Source organism: Hippocampus bargibanti, linkage group LG01 (genome assembly GCF_051943395.1).
Source record: "Hippocampus bargibanti isolate YZ-2025 linkage group LG01, ASM5194339v1, whole genome shotgun sequence".
In the NCBI taxonomy this organism is placed as follows: domain Eukaryota; kingdom Metazoa; phylum Chordata; class Actinopteri; order Syngnathiformes; family Syngnathidae; genus Hippocampus; species Hippocampus bargibanti.
The window spans coordinates 9,317,464-9,337,392 of NC_142734.1; the positions used below are offsets into that span (position 1 = coordinate 9,317,464).

Sequence of the window (19,929 nt, forward strand, 5' to 3'; positions counted from 1 at the left end):
CTTTGCATACTGTGCTCTTGTACCTATTAAATACTCTAGAAACTAAAAGATAGAAAACAATATCTCGTTTTGAAACATTAAGTTCAGAGTGACTATATTAAAATGTCGTTTCAGGAGAAAGTTTATTTTAGATTTGACTGTGTGACCCTTGAATTGGAAAATATGTTTTGGTGTGTGTGTCTGTGTGTGTGTGTGTGTGTGTGTGTGTGTGTGTGTGTGTGTGTGTGTGTGTGTGTGTGTGTGTGTGTGTGTGTGTGTGTGTGTGTGTGTGTGTGTGTGTGTGTGTGTGTGTTGAAAATGAAGTCTTTTGAATGACTTGACACTGAATGGTTTAGTCAGGACATTTGATATGCGTCAGCTCACAAAGAATCCACCATTCCCCCTGGATGAGCAAGCCATCAGATCCAATTGACAAATGAACTGACTTGATTGTGTTCATCATACTGGATGATGCTTTCTCCTAAAAACTAATTTGGCAACAGTGGCAACATCTGCACATGAAATCAGTGTTAACAGAACCCTGCCAGCATTTCTGATTGAGACTAATTTTGTCGCTGGAAAAAAAAGTCATTTTCAAGAATAAACAGTAATTTGGAGCATGCAAATTATGCATTTACAGATGATTGATCAGCATTTTATGTTGAATTAACCTTCAAAGAAAATATATTTGCACATTTGATTTAGCTCGATCCAGTATTACCTGTTGATTCTGAAAGATGACACAACCTTATCTTTGTTTAACAAACCAAATGAAAAACTGGACAGGGGTATCTGAGCATGCCATCTTGCCATATAGCTTGGATCTCTCACAACTGTGCAAACTATTGCCCTGACCGCTTCTCCTAACCTTGAAGTGTTTATTGGTGGACACGACCCCTCAGATTATCCCTGGCAGATATGGGAAGACCACTGCAAAAGATTATCCCCCGCATAGCTGCAGGGCTTGATGTTTCAGGGAGTGTTACTGTGTCCACTAGCTGACCACGGTGCTAATAGATATTTTCAATATGTTGTAAGATCCGTCCCAACGTGTCTACCAAGACATCCCCAATGACCGTTCTTAATGAGTCAGAGAGCAGCAGCCACTCCACCAGTCCTGAAGTGCTGTCAAAAGCTAATCATGGTATAGATGAAAAACTCCAATGATGTCAGTGTGGATTCTCACCGAAACACCTTCAGGAGACACAGACAATGACAGCCCAGCTGTCATCGTAAAGCTGGAACTCCTACGCTTGCCTGATTTTCTCCTTTGCTTTTAACTCCAGCATCTCACCGAACCAAGTACATGAGCTGAACATTCTTGGTCTGAGACCATCACTCGGGACCTGGGTCTTGAAACTCCTGACCAACAGACTGTTAGGATCCACAACGTCTCTTCTAAGCCAACACTGGCTCATTCCAGGGATGTGTGCTGAGTCCCCTGCTGTTTACACAACTGATCTATAACTGCTCTGAAAAATCCCTAAGATGTCGTACAATGTTGCAGCTGACAAAGTAGGACTGGGTTGCTTCACAAACATCAATGAGTCTGAGTCCGGACATGGGTCTGGCCTCGACTATGTGTGAAAGAGACCAAGAAGATAGTGATGGACTTTAGAAGGACAGATGCCTTTATATTAGAGCTGCAGCAGAATAAGTCATCTCTCGCTACACATATCTTGGGCTGCACCTTTCAGAGATTTCACCACGAGCTCTTGCTGTCTATTGAGGAAGGTTCACTACCTTTTGTACTTACTCCAACGTGTAGGACAAGTAGCAGTGTCTTGGATGGCTTCTTCAGGCGTGTGGTGGAGAGCTTCTTCAGCACCAGCATCAAGGTGTACCACTGAGGGATAAAGAAGGCTCTTCAAAGGATGTTAAAGGCTGCTCAGAGCGGGTTGGGTTTGATTCTTCCTTAAAGCCTTTCATTACGCAGTTAACATGTCTCGCTATGTTTGTGTGGGTTTTCCCCCTGGTACTTTGGCTTCCACTCACATCACCAAAACTTGAATGTTATCTCGATAACCTAAAATTAAACCTGAATGTGGAAATGGAGCAGCAAAGACCAGAGACATAGCAGTTGTTTGTATAAGGGCGGGATTTGTTTATTTACTACACAGGGTGCTGCTCAGCGTCTATTTTACAATGTTGATCTGCAAGGCAGCACATGTATACTGTACTCTATTTAGAAACCAAGATTGCAGTGCCACTACAAACACACGCTTGAAACAACATATCTTTTTTTTTCTCTTTTTTTTTTTTTTTTTTTTTTACAAAATGGGTACAAACACCAATACAAAATGCTTGTGCTGTCGGCAATTTACAAAAATGTTCTCTTTTTTTTCTTTTTAGACATTAGACACCTGTGCAATTTTCATCAACTTTTCATCTCAAACTCTGTAGATATGGTAAGCCAGTACTCCATTTAGATTGCAACCTCGGTCATGCGGGTTGCGAAACGTTTTCACGTTGGGTTGTTACTGTTGTAGAACTCCTATATGGCAGTCAGAAAATAAAGACATGCAAAAAGCTCCAGTCGTACATTAAACTTGGTCTGTTTGGCGAGCAAACAATATATTATTTACATTTGGACTTGAGCAAGGAAACAACAGCCTTTGTTGTGGTGGGGACCAAAACCTCACACATGGTTCAGATATGCCTGTCGTCACAAATTGTCCACATAGTTACAGTATTTCATCTTTTGCCAGCTTTCCACTCAATTCAGGCTTTTAAACTGAATATTTCCAGACGCCACTCATGGCTAGTTGCAGTTTTTCAACATACAACATTAACAGCGCCTTGACCTTAAAGGTCAACACATGTGTATGTGGCTGTTGAGCCAGTCCTTTAATTAGATCTGGATGTCAGCAAAGGGAGAATAAACTTGTCAAAGAATGTCTCTTTGTCCTCTGAGACCGACACAACCGGAAACAGGACTGGTTGCTCTTTGCAGTGGGACAGCCATCTCATATATACACTAAGGCGTAGAGGAGTGTGTTTATGTGTGTGTATATTTTGGACTGTACAAATCAGTTCAGAACAAAAGCCGGCTTCACTCTTGGTGGAGCGGCGACAAGTATGGCTGTGTGAGTGCTCTCTAAACCAATCATGTTCTCTTCACCATGGCTTTTTGGCGGTGAAACTACCTCACCGATTTGTTGGTCTCACTTGCAGGAGAGGGAGGACAAGAATAGAGATTGAGAGAGAGAGAGAGAGAGAGAGAGAGAGAGAGAGAGAGAGAGAGAGAGAGAGAGAGAGAGAGAGAGAGAACCACGCGGTCACACGTGATTCATGTTGACAAATGCATAAAAAAGGTTCTGTATATATCAACATTTACGTGTCAGACACAAATCACAGATAGTGGAGAGTAACAGCTGTGTTTATTTTGTGAGGATATTGGGGAGGTGGAGGAGCAGCCGGAAAGATAAGAGCTAATCCGGGTAGCACATATCCCTCTTTGCCTCGACTCTGATTGCACGTTTAGCCGAGAGCGGTCGGGAAAAGCATCGCTGACAAGTTCTGCACAGCAATGTGCAATCTGTACCTGTTTGCCCCGAAACAGGAGATTTTAACCCTGTTTACCGTGGTGATTATATCATAACCTTCTTCTGCCTTTGAATAGACAAACATTTGCATGATGATTGTGCAGTCATCTCACTCCAAGCTAACCACAAATGGAGGAGAGTTTTCCACCCACTCATTTCTGGAGCCTTTTGTATGTTTGAATAATTTAAGCACAACAATTACAGTTTACCCTTGGAGTGCTGTAATATATGATGACACAAGCCAATAAGCAGAGCTGCTCTTTCATTTCGTCTCAAGGAAACACGTTCTGTTCGAAAATATCTGTTCAAGAGCCCGTTTTAAAGAGTCAACTTGGAATTAGTCTTTCTCAGCCAAAAAATTCAGGGAAACATTTCAGATGAATGTCGAAGTGCGCCTGAAGAAAGACGGATTGAGGGGCTGAAAAATCTCTGGCTGAGGCTCAACAAATCCCTCAAGTTCAGTGAGCAGCAGCATTTTGTATATTTAAACATTAAGAAGCAACAGTGACTCAATCAAAACACGAACAATAATAGCAAGGAAATGATCAAGGGCTTGAAAAGGCATTACAATTGAATACCTCAAGTATGATATTTTACTTTGTATTTACCAGAAGTAAACGGAATGTAACACATTTTGGTGTTTTGATAAACATGCAAGCCTTACAATCTTAAAAGGCCAAGCATTTCTCATTGACCCTCATAAGACTGGACACGTGACTCAGGCACGGGCTGAGTCACATTTTTAATGTGAACAAAGTGAGTTCAAAACAAACACAGCTGCTAGCAAAGCCACCAAGAAACAAATACACTTCTCCACGACAGTTCCGTCTTGGATTGCTGTGATTTCTGTAATCACATTCAAGTCGGCTGCCATTTCAGGGACACATATATGACGGAAACATTTGTGGAATTGGTCTATTCTGGCCAGAGTACTGCATGCCTACACAACATGCCCTCGTTTGCCGGTCGCAAAGCTCAGCTGAAAGCAGAACCGGCACCCCGTGCAGCTCCCACAGCCCAAAAGACAACGGGAAGGTCGGAGTTAAAGGGTCAGGAAAATGGAAACTAATCCTGAGTTAGAGGGAGTCTGTTAAAATATGCACCACTGAAGGCACTTTTTTTTCAAAACAACAGTGCTTCTATTCTAAGTAATTCAAGTTCAAGAGAGAATAAACCAGCGACCCTCTATCCCTCCACCACAAGCGCCACACAGGAGGGACTGTCAAATCAGGGTTCTTGTTCTTTTTTTCTTCTCCCTCCCGAAGACAAAGATGCACAAACTTAAAGCTGCTGTAGAAAGGGAGGCAGGGGCTGACACTGAAAACTGTCAGGAACAAGGAATGATTCTTGTTGTGGAGTGAAAAAGAAAACTCTAACAAAAAAAGCCACAGGGGAAAAAAGGCACACAAAAACTAATACAAAAATAACAGAAATGACTGAAGCCAAAATTGGGCTTGAGTGTTCACATGAAAAATGACGATAACCCAACGTTTCAAAGCTTCTGTTTCAGCCAAATGTGAAACAGTGTCAGATTTCTGGAGTTTCAACTTTGATTTGGTTGATCGGTGGTGACGGGACAAAGAATGGCAGGCCAGCGGACAGGACGAGGGTGTTGTGAGCGCGCGTGTGTGTGTATGTTTGTGTACGTGTGTGTGTTCATGAGATTTTTAATCCTCTTCCCCGCCTCCATACATGTCGGCCAGCTTCTTGAAGCGGGGCCCCCAGTCGTTGAGGTAGTCGTAGTCCTGCTCCCCCGTACTGGAGGAGTTGAGAGAACTGACCGATCCTGTGGTGGAGCCGCTGCCCTCATAGTCAAACACGAGCAGAGAGTCGTAAGGGGGCGCAGTGGGGTCATTGTCAGCTGCTCGAAGTCCCTGAACACAAACAACATTAAAAATGGTCAATTTTCATCCTGAATGGCGTATTTTATGTAAAAGTCTGAAACCTTCTCATAGCTTGTGTACAAAAAGCTCTCATTCTGGAGGGCCTGCCCACTCGCTCTTTCTGTTCGATGCTTGGTGATGAAGTAATGCACCCACAAGGAGAACTAATGAATGCTGATTCGCACCGGCACCCCAAGTGGTCATGGTAACCAAATTGATACTTACTATTGCCTTGTAAAGTCAGGGCAATTTCAACAGGATTAAGAAAAAAAAAGTTTAAAGTGTCTGCCATTCTGTACGTTTCCCTTCACTGGCTCCCTATACATTTTAGAGTTATTTTGAAGATCTTATTATTTGTTTTCAAATCTTTAAATGGCCTTGCACCTCCTTATCCCTTTAAGCTCATCCCTCCCTGCACACTTTCCAGGCGCGTTAGGTCTGCAGACCAGACATTATTACATGTGCCAAAAACTAAACAGAGGCTCAGAGGGGAACAAGCCTTTTCCATTGCTCGTCCCACTTTCTGGAATGACCTGCCACCGAACATTCAGCAAGCCCCCTCGCTGCTCATCTTTAAAACCTCCCCCAAAATTCGCTTGCACTCTTTGGCATTCGACTCAGGATGATTCTGACTTGATCTTAAGTTTCACTCCCTAATGATTTCTATTATCTTTGTGACTGATTTATTTCCTGTATATGATAGCTGTCCATGTTAAGTGCTTTGTTACCACTTCAGCTATTGTTAAAGAGCTATATAAATCAATATGTATTGTATTGTATTGTACTTCACCAAAGCACATGGCACTTGACGTCTTTTTTTTTTTGCACAATGACTTTTCCTTTAATGACAGCTCGGTTCTTTAAAGCCAAAACATGGAGGATATATGCTTAATGGCTCTTCATCTTTAAAGGGCCTCTCTGAGCCTCCGTACCTCTCTTAGCTCATCCCCCACCCCTACACACCTTCAGATCTGCTGATATTATTAGATGTACGAAGAACTAAACCTAGGCATGGGGGAACGAGCCTTTTCCAGTGCTGGTCACTCTTGACCTCCCACTGAACATTCGGCAAGCCGCCTCCCTGCCCATCTTTAAAACCTGACTAAAAACTGACTTGAGTTAAGTAAGGCCCATATGAATGAATGATGCCTCTCATTCCAATTTAGAAATGTCATGATCTGATTGGCGACCAACGGGTGGCGCTGTCGGCCCTGCCTGCACCTGCACAGGTGCTGGTCGTCCCGATCAGTGGCAGAGTGCCACGTTCGGATTGGCGACTAATGGGTAGCGCTGTCAGCCCTGCCTACAGCCTCGCAGGTGCTGGTCATTCCAATCAGTGGCAGTCAAAAGGACTCCCGGCATGACCATTCGGCGTTGGGTCATTGTATGCAATTGTATGCATTGTATTTCATGCTGTGCTTGTGTTTGTTTCACCTTGGCGGACTTTTACTCTTGGTTTTCTTTTGATACTATGCATTTTCTGTCCAGATGATTTGGATGTTTTAGATTTTGTTCCTGCTGACTTTATTTTAATACAATTTGTCAAACACAACCTCCTGCTCCCTCCTGCCTGCTTTTTGGGATCCACAACCGCCATCACCACCTTGCAAAACGTGACAGTAAACATCTATATGAAACAACAAAACAACAAAAGTAGTAAAGAAAAAGTAAAAATGCGGTATGTGGGGCTTTTTTTTTAACAATATGACCACAAAAATTCATGAACAGACCAGTCTGTCACACAACTCGCACATCACAAGGAATTTACCCATGCTTAGAAATACACAAGTTAATGGTGTCATAAAAACAATTCTTAAACGTTTCCGAAAAACCTGTTTTAATACGTTTTAAACATACAATGTAGTTCATTTACCGTATTTTCTGGTGGTTAAGGCGCACCCAAAAGCCTTGATTTTCTTCAAAAGATGACCCTGAGCCTTATACACAGGTGCACCTTACATGTGAAGTAATATTGATCCACAACAGATCTCGCAACAACTGTCAGCAGCCAACGACTTCATTTCCCTCTGTAGAAGAAGTAATACATAACCCCAGCCTCTATTGTAGCACCTTGTAATGTGGTGTGCCTGATATTTGGAAAACATTTGTATATTTATTTATGTATTACATTTGGAAAACCTTTTTCATTTATTGATGGTGCTTATCGACTCGTGCACCTTATATATGGAAAAGGTTTGAAAATACACAATTGATTAGGAGTGCCTCTTATATACTGGAAAATACGGTAATTGTTTGGTTTGTTTTTGATTTCTTCCGCAGTTAGCCTTTTTATGTTTGCTTCAGAATTCATTTTTTGAGTTGTGTGTAACAAGTAATGGGGACGTTTCAAGATGATTCATGAACCAGTTGTATTTGAGTGCTTTAGATGACACTCTATGTTGAGCATAGGGATGAAAGAACACGGACTTGCCATTTCTTAAACCAATATTTTTGTATTTAGAAAGGGAGCTGCACGTGAATAGCACAAATAACATAAATCTTGATTACGTTCGTGTTGTTTTAGTTATCCCAGTGACTTCTATAGAAGTGTGTGAATTCAGGCAGTGCTGAAACAGTACCTGCTTCTAAGAATGACAAATGAGGGTCAGCGAACAGAAGGCTGGGCAGGTGACGCAGAATCCATCCCCTTCATGGGGAGGTAGTGGATAGAAATCGAAACTGGCTTCATCCCGTGGGGCCCAGTGGGTGGCAGGAAAGCTGTGCATTTGTTGTGTTTGTGGTTTACCCGCAGGATGGAGCAAGATCAGGTGTGTGTACGTTTCATGTTAGTGCGTGTGAGTATGAGAGACAAGGTTGGATGGATCAAAGCTTAACAGCTGCCAACATTTCTCGAGTGTGAATATGCTGTCACAAGGCTGTCAATCAGCATTTTCTCACATCAGAACGCCGACGTTCACTTTGCATGTGTGTTTGCGTGAGGAGAAATGCAAAGCTGGCGTGATACGGAAAGTTGTAAATTCACAAAATTCACCCTTGTTGTTATTATAATCACTTATTCAGTGCCAGACAATGTTCAAAAATGTGTCCACTCCAATGCTAGGGTTTTTGTCATTGTCACTCAAATTGCAAGACCCATAGAATATTGAGTTTTAGAACTACATACACATTCAATGCTGCGTAAACAATCTTAGACTCTTTTTTCAGAGTTAATTCCTAAATTATATGGGTCTGGAGTTATATGAGCTTGAAATGAGGGTGGCTGTCCAAAATACAATGCAATACATCCATATTGGTTTAAATAGCGCTTTAACAACAGCTGGAAAAAAGCGCTAACATGGAAAAAAGGGAAATGCTGCCCCCTCGTAGAAGGGAAAAACATTGCCAGAGGTGTTACCAGCACTTTATTGGCACCCCCGTAAGAAAAACCAAAACCCAAACAAATTTGGGAATGGTGCTCCACGTCGTATTTTCAATTCCCGAATACATTTGGGGATGGCAGTGAATAAGTTAAAGACAACATATTGGATGTGAGAAAGTAGGGTTGAGATCGCTGGTTAATGAAAGATCATTCTGTCGAGGGGAAACAATTAAACACACATAGGAGCACTCTCATCCAGGTTACATGTATGAGTGTTCACCTCATGGATAAAGTCCCCGATGTCGCCGGGGTGAGGCACAACGGGCCTGATCGGGTACTGTGACTCTGCGATAACAGGCCGTTCGTCCACCCTGCGCACACCGGGTGGTTTGTTGATGATGTGCTCCAGAGAGTCCGGCTGCTGCAGCTGGCTGAGGTCATAGTCCTACATAGCCACGAATGACACAGAGGTAATCAGGGTACAAGAGGTCAGTTGAGAGTGCGGAGGCGAGAGTACCCGCTCCTGACATCTCACCTGGTCCTCTTCTCCTCCCCCCTCTTCATCGTATTTCAGTATGTTGTCCCTGACATCATCCTCAGGGTCAATGAGCAGCTGTTTGGTGTGCCTCTCCTTCTCTCTGCGCTTGATCCACACCACAAACAGCAACACCATGCCTGCAAAGACACACAAATGCACAAAATGGATAAGATGTCAAATGTTTATATCTTCTCTTATATCTCTAACAAACACACACAAACATACACTATTTCGATGTTTACCAGTTTCTTGAACATCGAATCACTGATGCATAGCACATTTCGGTGTGGATGGTTATTAAAGCCATCCAGTAAAAATTGTTTGAATTTCATTTTCATGAAGTACTTTGCTGTTTATTTTTTCATGAGCGTGGCCAAGGAGTTTAGCTCTGAAAAAAATAAAGGTGCGACCGAAAAATGAATACACAATTGTCAATGGACTGTGACAATATGCATCATTTTCTTTTCTGATGCAGGATGGAAGGTAGCTGTTGTTGGCGACACGATCAAAGCAAATACAGTAAAGTCTCGTTATATCGATATCGGATATATCGATAGTCCCGGTTATATCGATACTATTTCTATGCACGCACGGAGAAAATTACATGCAAACAGGGTCGGATATATCGATAGTCCCGGTTATATCGATATTTTTTCGGACTCCCTTGAATATCGATATAACGAGACTTTACTGTATAGTGAATTAAGACGTGGTGGACCGTCAAGGCCTGCAAAGCCTTCTCTGTTGGCCTAAAAATATCTGAATGTGTACTGACTGATGTGAATTATATTTTGTCCATGAATTGAAAAGGTTTCTTCAGTCGTCATCTGTACTTTTTTGAAGGTGTCGGACGTTTCGCTTCTTATCCAAGATGCTACCAGCAAACTAAAGTCTTGCTGGTAGTTTCGGCCTTATATATTTCCCTACTGTCCAGATGTGGTGGTACCGGACTCTGATATGATTGGTCCCTGCTCTCAGGCTGGGGGGAGCAGCGGACTACTCCATGGGGCTCCACTGATTACTTCTATTGTCCTGACTGATTATGTCTATTGCCCTGCCTGAGGATGAGGCCTACGACTGGCCTGATTGCCCCATTTGCTCTGGAATCACCTCATCAGCACGACTAAGTCTATGTTGCCGAAGCAGTCTGTTGTACGAACGATCCAAATTGAACCTCACCCCAAAATAGCTTCTTTTACTACCCTTTCAAACCATCTATTTTTCTTTCGCTAAGATTCTAACCTCATTGTCGTTAAATGAGTGGTTGCTAGCTTTTAGATGCATATGAACTGTCGATAGAGGCCTACTAGTATTATCCCTGCGTCTTTTTTTTGATAATTTGTTTAGTCTCCCCAATGTATTGCTCTTTACAATTTTCATTTTTACATTTTTACAATGTATTGAATAAACTACATTACTTTGTTTTTCAATTGGCAGCCTATGTTTTGGATGAAGTAAATTTTGCCTTAAAGTGTTTATCGGGTTGAAATAAGTAGGAATTTTGTGTTGCCAAAGTACTCTTTGTAGTTTTTCAGAAACTCCTGCTATGAAGGTTACTGCTACTCCTCTCCTTTTAGTATCTTCAGAATTTTTGGATTCATTCCTTATTCTTTCCTTTTGACATTTGTTAAAAGACCACTGAGGGTACCTACAGTTTCATCAAACCTGAACTCCTGTACGACTGAGAGCTTGCACAGACATATTGTCCTTGAATTCTTATTAAATAATTTCAGCTTCCTTTCATTACCTGCTGCAATGCTTCCAGATGTGTTTTTTTTTCATATTTAAGCATTTATCCAATCACATTTCAGCCATCATTTGTAACCAGGGTCGGAAATCTACCTGGACGCCTTCATAATCCATTCTACGGGACCTGTCGCATAAAATGTGTTGATCAAACTGTTGCTTTAACCAATCAAATTTTGAGTTGGCATCCCAAAAGGGGTACCAACACCTTCTTGAAGGCACGGGTCAACGTCAGAGTTTTCGCAAACTATGATTGGCTAGTCACTAGCTGCATGAGTTGGAGAGGATAAAGGCGAACGAATCACAGAGTTTCACATTAAACATGTGTGATGGTGTGTACGGCATATCAGAGAGCCGCAAGGGGTTGTGTTGGGGTTGGGTTGTGTGATATGCACAGCTGATACTCACTGAGCAGTATGATAATGCATATCAGGATGGAGATGATTGCGCCAGTTCCCAGGCCAGCGGCTGCCACAGCACCCACAGTAGTGCAGTCTCCGTTCGGATCGCACGGACACACTTTTACTTTGATGACAGACCTGTTGGACAACGTCGGGTTTCCCGAGTCGGACACGGTTATCGGCACCTCATACATGCCTGGCTCCAAATAGACCTGGTATCGCAGACTGAGGCGGGCATAGTTTCCTGTGCAGAGGAAGGAGAACAAGATAAAAAATGTCGAACATTTTTTACGCATAACGACCAACATCACAATCCTTGTTAGGTCCAAATATTCGTTTGATATCTTGCTTGTCCTCATTTGTGTCGAGCCGGAAATTAATTCAGCTGACTTTGGACAGAAAACATTGTACTGTTCACATAAGCAAATATCGCCAAACAACCACTAACAGTCACATTTAGACTTACGGACAAACTTGACCAATTAATCTAAAAAACATTATTCTTGAAATAGGGAGAGAACTCATTAATACCTGAAGAGAGAGCAGATTCTGAACCATTTGACTATTTGACAAATGTGCTCATCATTTGGTCAATTTGCTACCTCATTAATTAGAAATTTTTCCTTTCCAGTTAATGAGGCAATATATTTGAACTAAATATAGGTTTTAAGTACAAGTCAGTGTAAATCTTAGTTCACCTGACTTCTATACATATCGTGAGTTCAATTCTGACTCAGGTGCAGTGTGATTGTGAGAGGGAAAGGTTGGGTGTTTCTGCATGCGCCTTGACTGGCAACCAATCCACAATGCTGTCTGTCTTGCCTCGAGACATATCGAATGAGCTCCAGCTTCCTCCGAAGGGCTAGTTATTCTCACAATTATATTTATGTTGTTACAATAAAATGCTTTGACACTGTCACCCAAAACTAATATTTGCAAAGCACTATTATTTCGCTTCAGCTCTTGAAAAAAATGATAATAAGGTAACCTAATTAAGAGGCCAGTGAGTATGTATGCATGTTGGGCTATGGTGTGGCATTACTGTCACACCTTTTTGGCATCTATTTGAACATCGGGATGTGGATAAGTTTGGTTTTCCTCACCACTGATTCGCGTAATTGTCCAGTTACGTCTTATGCTTGAAGGATAAGTCGGCAGCTCGAAGACAAAAGGCCCAGCGTTGGAGTCGGTGTCAGCATCAGCAGCGGTGATATTGACGCCGTTGACGTTCTTGTTAATCTGTTCACAGATCTGAGACTCTCTGGGTATGAGCGCTGGAGGGTTGTCGTTAATGTCTATAAGATAGATCTGCAGTGTGCCGGTGCCACTGGCTGCAGGAGAGCCTGAGAGCAAGAAACGAGGGAGGAGGGAATGTGGAGAAGATCAGATCGAATCAGAAGGAAAATATACCATCAGAAAATGCATGCTGTGAAAGTACATAAAAATATACTCCACAAAATTAGAAAGTTGCCCTTCAAATAAAGACACTGATTTTCAAATTTTTAAACTTGAAAATCATTCACCAGTCCAATTTTTTTCACCTTTTGAAATCAAAAGCCAGAAAAACCACCGTCTTGAATATGAATATGTTGAATATACACCTTTTGGTGTGTTTAACTTTAATGCAAGAAAAAAAGTTGGGCGCACCAATGCAACCAGTACAAATCTTGATTCCTCACAACGAAAATAAACATCACTCAATACAGACTGAAGGTCAAATAGATGACATATGAGATGTAATTATTCCCTGCAATTCATGTTTTTGCCAATGGATAACCACCAAGTGTCACAGCCATTGCAAATGGCAAATGAAAAATTCCGACAGATGTTTAGTGTAAATCATTTTAATGGATGTTGTGGCAAATTTGACATCAAGGTAAGTGGCAAGTCAATACATGTATTTTGCTGAATTAGACTGCTACTTCTTTTCATGGGAATCATGGTGGAGAATGCACATTGGCCGTTTCAGCTACTTTTTGCTTTTAAGGATACAGGTTACAAAATGCTTTGCACACTACTACGTCAAAGACAAAAAGACAAAACTGTTAGATACACGAAGAAAAAAAACCATAATTTCCCCAATCATAGGGAAACACACGTACACGTTTTCCAATTTTATTGGTTTGCTAATCCCAACCCTGTACGGTGGGGTGGAGGAGGATGGGGGTGGCACAAGAAGCAGCTTGCCATGGTTGATAGGAGAATTCTGTGGGGTTTAACCAGCTAAATAAATAATTATGTTTGTGTAAGTTCCTCAAAAGGATTTGTATTTAGTCCTTTCTGTGACAGCGGCTCAAGCATGTTGAGGCACGGTGAAAAGATGAGTGGTAAATCTGGCACGTGTCCTGCAAGTCATATATTTGCGCAGAAACAAAAACATCAGGAAGTACTACATATATCCACAGGAATGTAAGGTGATAAGTTGGGCAAGAATTTAAATCACGGTACAGGTACACCTTGCATCCGGTTGTCACAACCTCCCAATGTCTCCTTATACTGCTCACTGTCTCACTGCACTTCTTAATTTTTCCCTAATCCAGATCATCATGTGACGGCTGGCACAACAACTCCGCCTACAAAGCCAACATGCACACAACCCTGAAGTACTGGCGGCCCATGTTTGACTCTGGCTCTATTATCGAAATCATAAAGTCATAACAATGTCAATTTTTGATAAGTAAATTTGACATTAATCAAGGATGTGACTGTGGTCTTGCCAGCTGAGTGACTGCTACAAGAAGAGCTTCATACAGCCATGCATTTTTAAAGAACTTCTTGTTGCCTCAAGGAAATAGCTAAAGCATTAATATTGAATGAAATGACCGGGAAATAACATAGAAATATTAAATTGTCAGCAAATTAGTAGTCTCTGAAGTCCATCCTATTGATGGGTGTCAAAGTGGGCGCCAGCAGCAGAGACAACAGGGTATTATACGTGATAAAATTTGTTGCAACGCACAACTTCAGATATTCTTGTTTCCAGTGAGCGCATCCAGACTTGCATGCACTATAAAATGAATCAGCATGCTAAGTAAAGTAAACTTTAGGTAAACAGCCAGCTGCACATCGCAGATAAGGCAATTTCAGAAAAAAAGAGAACACAGTCAGTTTTAGTCTGCGCACCCACTTGAGAAAAGGGCAACCATATTGGTGTGCTATGATGGAGTTTGCGCTCATTTAAGCTTGAGGTTCAACTCTGAGGCAGAACAAATGATATACATGCCAAATGGATGTGTAAGAGGGAAAGAGAGAGAGAGGGGTGGGTTGTGGGGGACATGCACGGTCTGCCGATAAGAGAAAAGAGGATCAGCGAGCCTGCTGCATGAATTGCGAATGTACGCTAACCCTCTCTCATCACAAGACTTCTTTATAACGCTACCGAAACTTTAAGTCCATCACCAGATTTCACCCAATTTATACAACGTATATATGATTGGAAAACATTTCTAATAGCCGTCCTTTTTCTTAGCACACAAAAATCTACTAATTCACTTGCCATATATTCAACCTGAGCAGGAAACAAATAAATCACATATAAGATCATGTCTTCCTCTTTCGTTCTCAGAACTTAAACTATTCACTGAGTCTGACCCTATGATGGCCCTTGCATACTAGCAAGCAATATGGAAACCTTGCTGCCTGGTTTATTTCAAATTCTGGGATCACAAATGCTGCTGCTGCTGATGCTCTCCCAGCCTCTGGCTGTTTATATCCGTCTGTATATATTTATCCTTCAACATAGGCTGATGCGCTCCAACAAAAAGTATTACATGAGCCAAAAGAAAGGATGACATAATCCTTCTGTCCCTATCCAGGCATGACCCCCTCAAACCAAGGAATAACAAAACACAGGTTTACATCAGTATAATGTTTCATTGAGGGCAAATTGATGAGTTGCACCTAGAGAGAGTGAGACAAAAAACTGCCACTGAAAAAAAAGCAGCAAACATGCTGCTTATAAGTAAAATGCCATGTGTTACTGTACATTAACAGAATAGACTATTTGTTAAATAAATATACTGTATATGACTCACCGTTATCTGTTGCCAAGAAGGTGGCTTCATATATGTTGTTTTTCACAAAAACAGACTCCCTGTCGAGGACCGCTGTCGTCACTATCTGCCCATTGGTTCTGTTAATAGATAACCAGTCTGCAGGGTCGTTCAGTTTGGAGTACCTAAAAACACGGGCACAAGTCGATGGAGAGATGAGCGTGACTGTTCCCATGTTTACAAGCAATTATATATTTTCTCGCGCGCCTGCATATATAGATCTTTTTTCACACAATGCCATGAAGTCATGAGTCCATTACCTTCACGGAGTTTAATTTCTTATTGACTTCTCTTCCACAGCTTACAACCTCCAGTCGATTTTAGCCCATTTTTCACCCCTATATACTACCCGTTATAGTCAATTACCTTCCTTGTTAAGCACTGCAACTGCTTGCGCGTGCACGGATCATGCATTTACAGCATCGGAGCTGTTTGCTTTGGGTCGAGTGGATGAAGCTTCTTGCCATAGTCACACTACAGCATTTTTGCAAATATAGACAGACAGCACGTTCAGATCTGTGCATTATCCTCTAAACAAGAGGGCTCAGGTAGGGACTCTCGTGATAAAGGGCCAGGGAGGCCGAATGAGCAGATCTCTTTCCCCATGGCATCCTTACAATGGAGTGATCTGACTGTTATTGTTTCTCATTTGTCGCTTTTATCTTATTCTGCATGTGCAATTCTGTCTAATATGTCTGCCAACTCGCGGTGCCTCATCTCACCTCATTCTACTTCGATATTTGAACATTCTCTCATCCCTGCCGGCAACTTGTCATATTGTAAAAAGGCTCATTTACATATTTATTGATGGATTTAATTTTTTGGGACTCATAGTGATTTGGTCAATGTTCAAATTTTTTTCAGCACCAATTGGATTTGATTTATGAACCATCAGATTGGGGACAAAGACCATTTTTACACACTTTCAGCTTTCAAACCCATTCCAAGTGAAATTGATTCCACCTCAACCTTGCCTTGTAGTGACTGAATTTTGGTACGGCCACTCACTGTGCAGCTTATAGGTGTATTTGTGCTCAATCATTTTGTGCATGTATATTCGGCCTCGCATAGAGGTGAATCATTGCTTGATATTATGGGTTGGGAAGTCGTGGGAGTGGACAGGAGAACGTAATCTCTATCCTGCAGCAAGAAAGGCGGGATTGTCCCAGCAGGCAGTGGGCATGATCCTGGGTGAAGCAGGGTGTTTCAAAAAGGAATCACAGAGATGACATTGCCACACCCGAGGCTTTCACACAAATCAGGAAAGCCTGCGGACACTATCTGAGATGCACTGTGAAATACTTACCAAGAATAACGTGAATCCATCACCGCAGGGATTAACCAGTGAGACAAGGGAAAGAGCGATTTTATGAGAAAGTAACAAATGTGGCTAAAAGAGGTAGCACCAGAAGTCAATATATATATGTATATATATAAAAAAAATCCTCGTCTCACCCCTCATGGGTGGTGTCTGTCCCCCATTTTAGCTCGGGTCCTCTACCAGAGGCCAGGAAGCTTGAGGGTTCTGCGCAGTATCCGTGCTGTTCCCAGCTCTGCGCTTTTCTGGACCGAGATAGCCGATGTTGTTCCCGGGATCTGTTGCAACCACTCGTCGAGTTTGGGGGTCACTGCCCCGAGTGCTCCGACCACCACAGGCACGACTGTCACCTTTATCATCCAGGCTCTCTCCAGCTCCTCTCCGAGCCCTTGGTATTTCTCGATTTTCTCATGTTCCTTCTATATGATGTTTCCATTACTCGGGACCGCTACATCCGCGACAACGGCTTTCTTTTTCCCTTTATCTATGACCACAATATCTGGTTGGTTGGCCATTACCATCTTGTCAGTCTGTATCTGGAAGTCCCACAGGATCTTATATATATATATCAGAATCAGAATCAGAATCAGAATACCTTTATTCGTCCCGCAATGGGGAAATTTGCAGTCCACAGCAGCAATTGAAGAGGGATGGGGTTGGGGTGGGAGTGAAAGGATAGAAAACAAGATATTCTAAGCATAACAAAATAAAAATGTCAACTGTATACTGTGCAAATGTAGATGTGCAAAAACCGTTCTATAAACAAGACTGTACATAGTGCAGAATCAAGAAATATATATATATATATATATATATATATACACACACACACACACACACACACACACACACACACACACACACACACACACACACACACACACACACACACACACACACACACACACACACACGCATGCACACAAACACACATGCACACCATTTTTACTCTGTCATTTGGTGAAAGCTAATTGGAGATTTCACTTATTTATTTTAGTACACAATTTCCAGCTGTTGATGTTGAAGAGTCATTTTGGTATTGGGAGATGTCTACTTCAAAAATGATGAGGTTGATTAGTTCAAGATTAGATTTGATGTGTTCAAAAGTCTGTCAGAAACAATTGTATTTTTATTTTACAATTACCAGTAAATCAATATGCCCCACAGCCTCATTTAGTAAAGTTTTTGCAAAAGGAGATCGGATTTGACTATTAAGTGCAATTTTAAAAATACGTAATGACTGATCCCCACTGTCAACAATAAAATTACTCTGTCCAAAATAAAGTGCACCGGCATTAAAAAAGTCCCTCCTTCAGGTTTCTCTCGTTTGGGAATTCGTTGGTACGGTTATGCTGTGATTAGCCGTGGCAGCAAAGTGATTTCAGCAAGCAGCAGGATGACGGATGGCATTTATTTTTCAACCCCCTGACCCAGAGGATGAAAAATGTATGTTTCCAGCTTAGCCAAGGCGGTGTGGGTAATCATTTATGCCTGTGTCTCTGGTCCCGTGTCTTGACCTCACTGGTTAGTTGTCTGACAAGTGATGCATGATACTTCCCCTTCACTTCCTTTTCTATCCTCGCATGCTCCCATCTAATTCTGTCCACATTGCCGTTCTCCCATCCCCAACAGGATGTCTCTCTGTTGATTTGCACCTGTCAAATTCAAACCTTGACCCAGAGTCAGCTCCCATGTTCGGCTCTCTTTTCTCTCCTTCCAGCAGACCCCCCCCCCCCCCCGCATGGTGCCTCACTTTTAACTGTTTCCATACTTTTTAAATCTTGTCTTTGTCCAATCGTATCCATATTCATTATCCACTAACAGAGACACACAGCTCGATGTCAAATGCAAAAACGCGCATGATGAATCACACATTTTACCAAATGATTGAAATGTCATGTTCAGATTCCTGTTTGATGCATACCCACATCTGTTTTGTAATGAAACATCTCAAGGTTTGTGGCGGTCAGTCATAATGTCCTGGGTTCCAATGTAATTTCTGATACTTCTAGCTGAATTTGCATGCTATTTCTGTGCTTGCAAGAGTTTTTTTAGAGGTCCTCAGGTAATTTGAAATACAATTAAAAAATGGAAATTGACATGATTTATTGTCTAACTCAGCAATGACAGGCTCCAACTCAACCGTGACAGGATGAAAAATGTTGACCTAACAGCAGCGATTGACATAGCTGACAGCAATACACCATTGGACTGTCAGAAAAAAAACCTACACACATCCCGATGAGAGTGTGTAAATTTGACCCCAGCACCCCAATCCTGAAGTCACTTCAGTGGCTCTTTGTCTCTTTCAAATTTGAGGACTTGTCACCCTCCTCACCCACTAGAGGATTGTGGGAATCCCCCCACCACACATAAAATAAGTCCTCATACCCTACAGTTTGCCCTTTTTAAAAAATATTTGTGGCCAGTTCAGAATTCTGAGATAAATTGCAATACAAACATAAAAAGTCATATTGTTGTTGTGATTATAAGTGCAAGCAAAATGAGCAGAATTCCTGTTCAGATACCTGAACAGCAGTTTAACCAAACTATATTTGAAAGGAACGGTTTTGATTTGTGTCATTTCTCAAGCATTTAGAGATTTTATGTAATCAACACAATGGATAGGCAGTTCTCTGTGTTTTGCTTTTCTACTTTCATTTCTTTCATCACTTTGCTGCTGTGAAATGCAAATTTCTCCACTGCGAGACTAATAAAGGCAAATCCAATCCAATCCAATCTTAATTCTATCTCATTTGATTAAAAGTAATAAGATCTTCTATTGCCGCAATGCAGCAGTACCTTGATATATGAAAGCCACAATCTATGAGTCATGTGCATTGCAAATGACTCATAGAATCAAAAGAAAATGATTTCACAATGTGCAATCATTTTCTTTTGATTTATGTTTCAAACTCCAAATATGAAGAAAAGGAGAAGCAAGAAATAAAATTGTGCAGTTCAAGAATATTTTAGTAAAACGTCTGCTGACGAAAAAAATCAGTTTCAGAAGAAAAAAAACTGAAGACTAATTTGACTTGGATCTATAGATTAAGCACAATTGATATTTTATCCTACAGTCTTTCACATCACATATTTCACATTTGCATACACACACTTTTTTTTGCTGAAAATAACTCAGTATGGC

At 41.6% G+C, this 19,929-nt stretch overlaps 1 protein-coding gene across 2 annotated transcripts in view; it reads right to left on the minus strand.

Moving 5' to 3' along the window:
- Window positions 1-3,173: 3,173 nt before the first annotated feature.
- Window positions 3,174-19,929, minus strand: part of LOC148903009 (cadherin-4-like) — a 234,644-nt gene continuing 217,888 nt past the window's right edge. For both annotated transcript variants that reach the window (XM_088994762.1, XM_088994753.1), the window contains 6 exons: window positions 15,446-15,588; window positions 12,515-12,754; window positions 11,419-11,655; window positions 9,262-9,401; window positions 9,007-9,171; window positions 3,174-5,398 (listed from right to left, as the gene is read on the minus strand). In XM_088994762.1, the coding sequence (XP_088850888.1) occupies window positions 5,192-5,398; window positions 9,007-9,171; window positions 9,262-9,401; window positions 11,419-11,655; window positions 12,515-12,754; window positions 15,446-15,588 (1,132 nt within the window). In that variant the 3' untranslated portion in view covers window positions 3,174-5,191. The remainder of the gene's footprint in view (window positions 5,399-9,006; window positions 9,172-9,261; window positions 9,402-11,418; window positions 11,656-12,514; window positions 12,755-15,445; window positions 15,589-19,929) is intronic.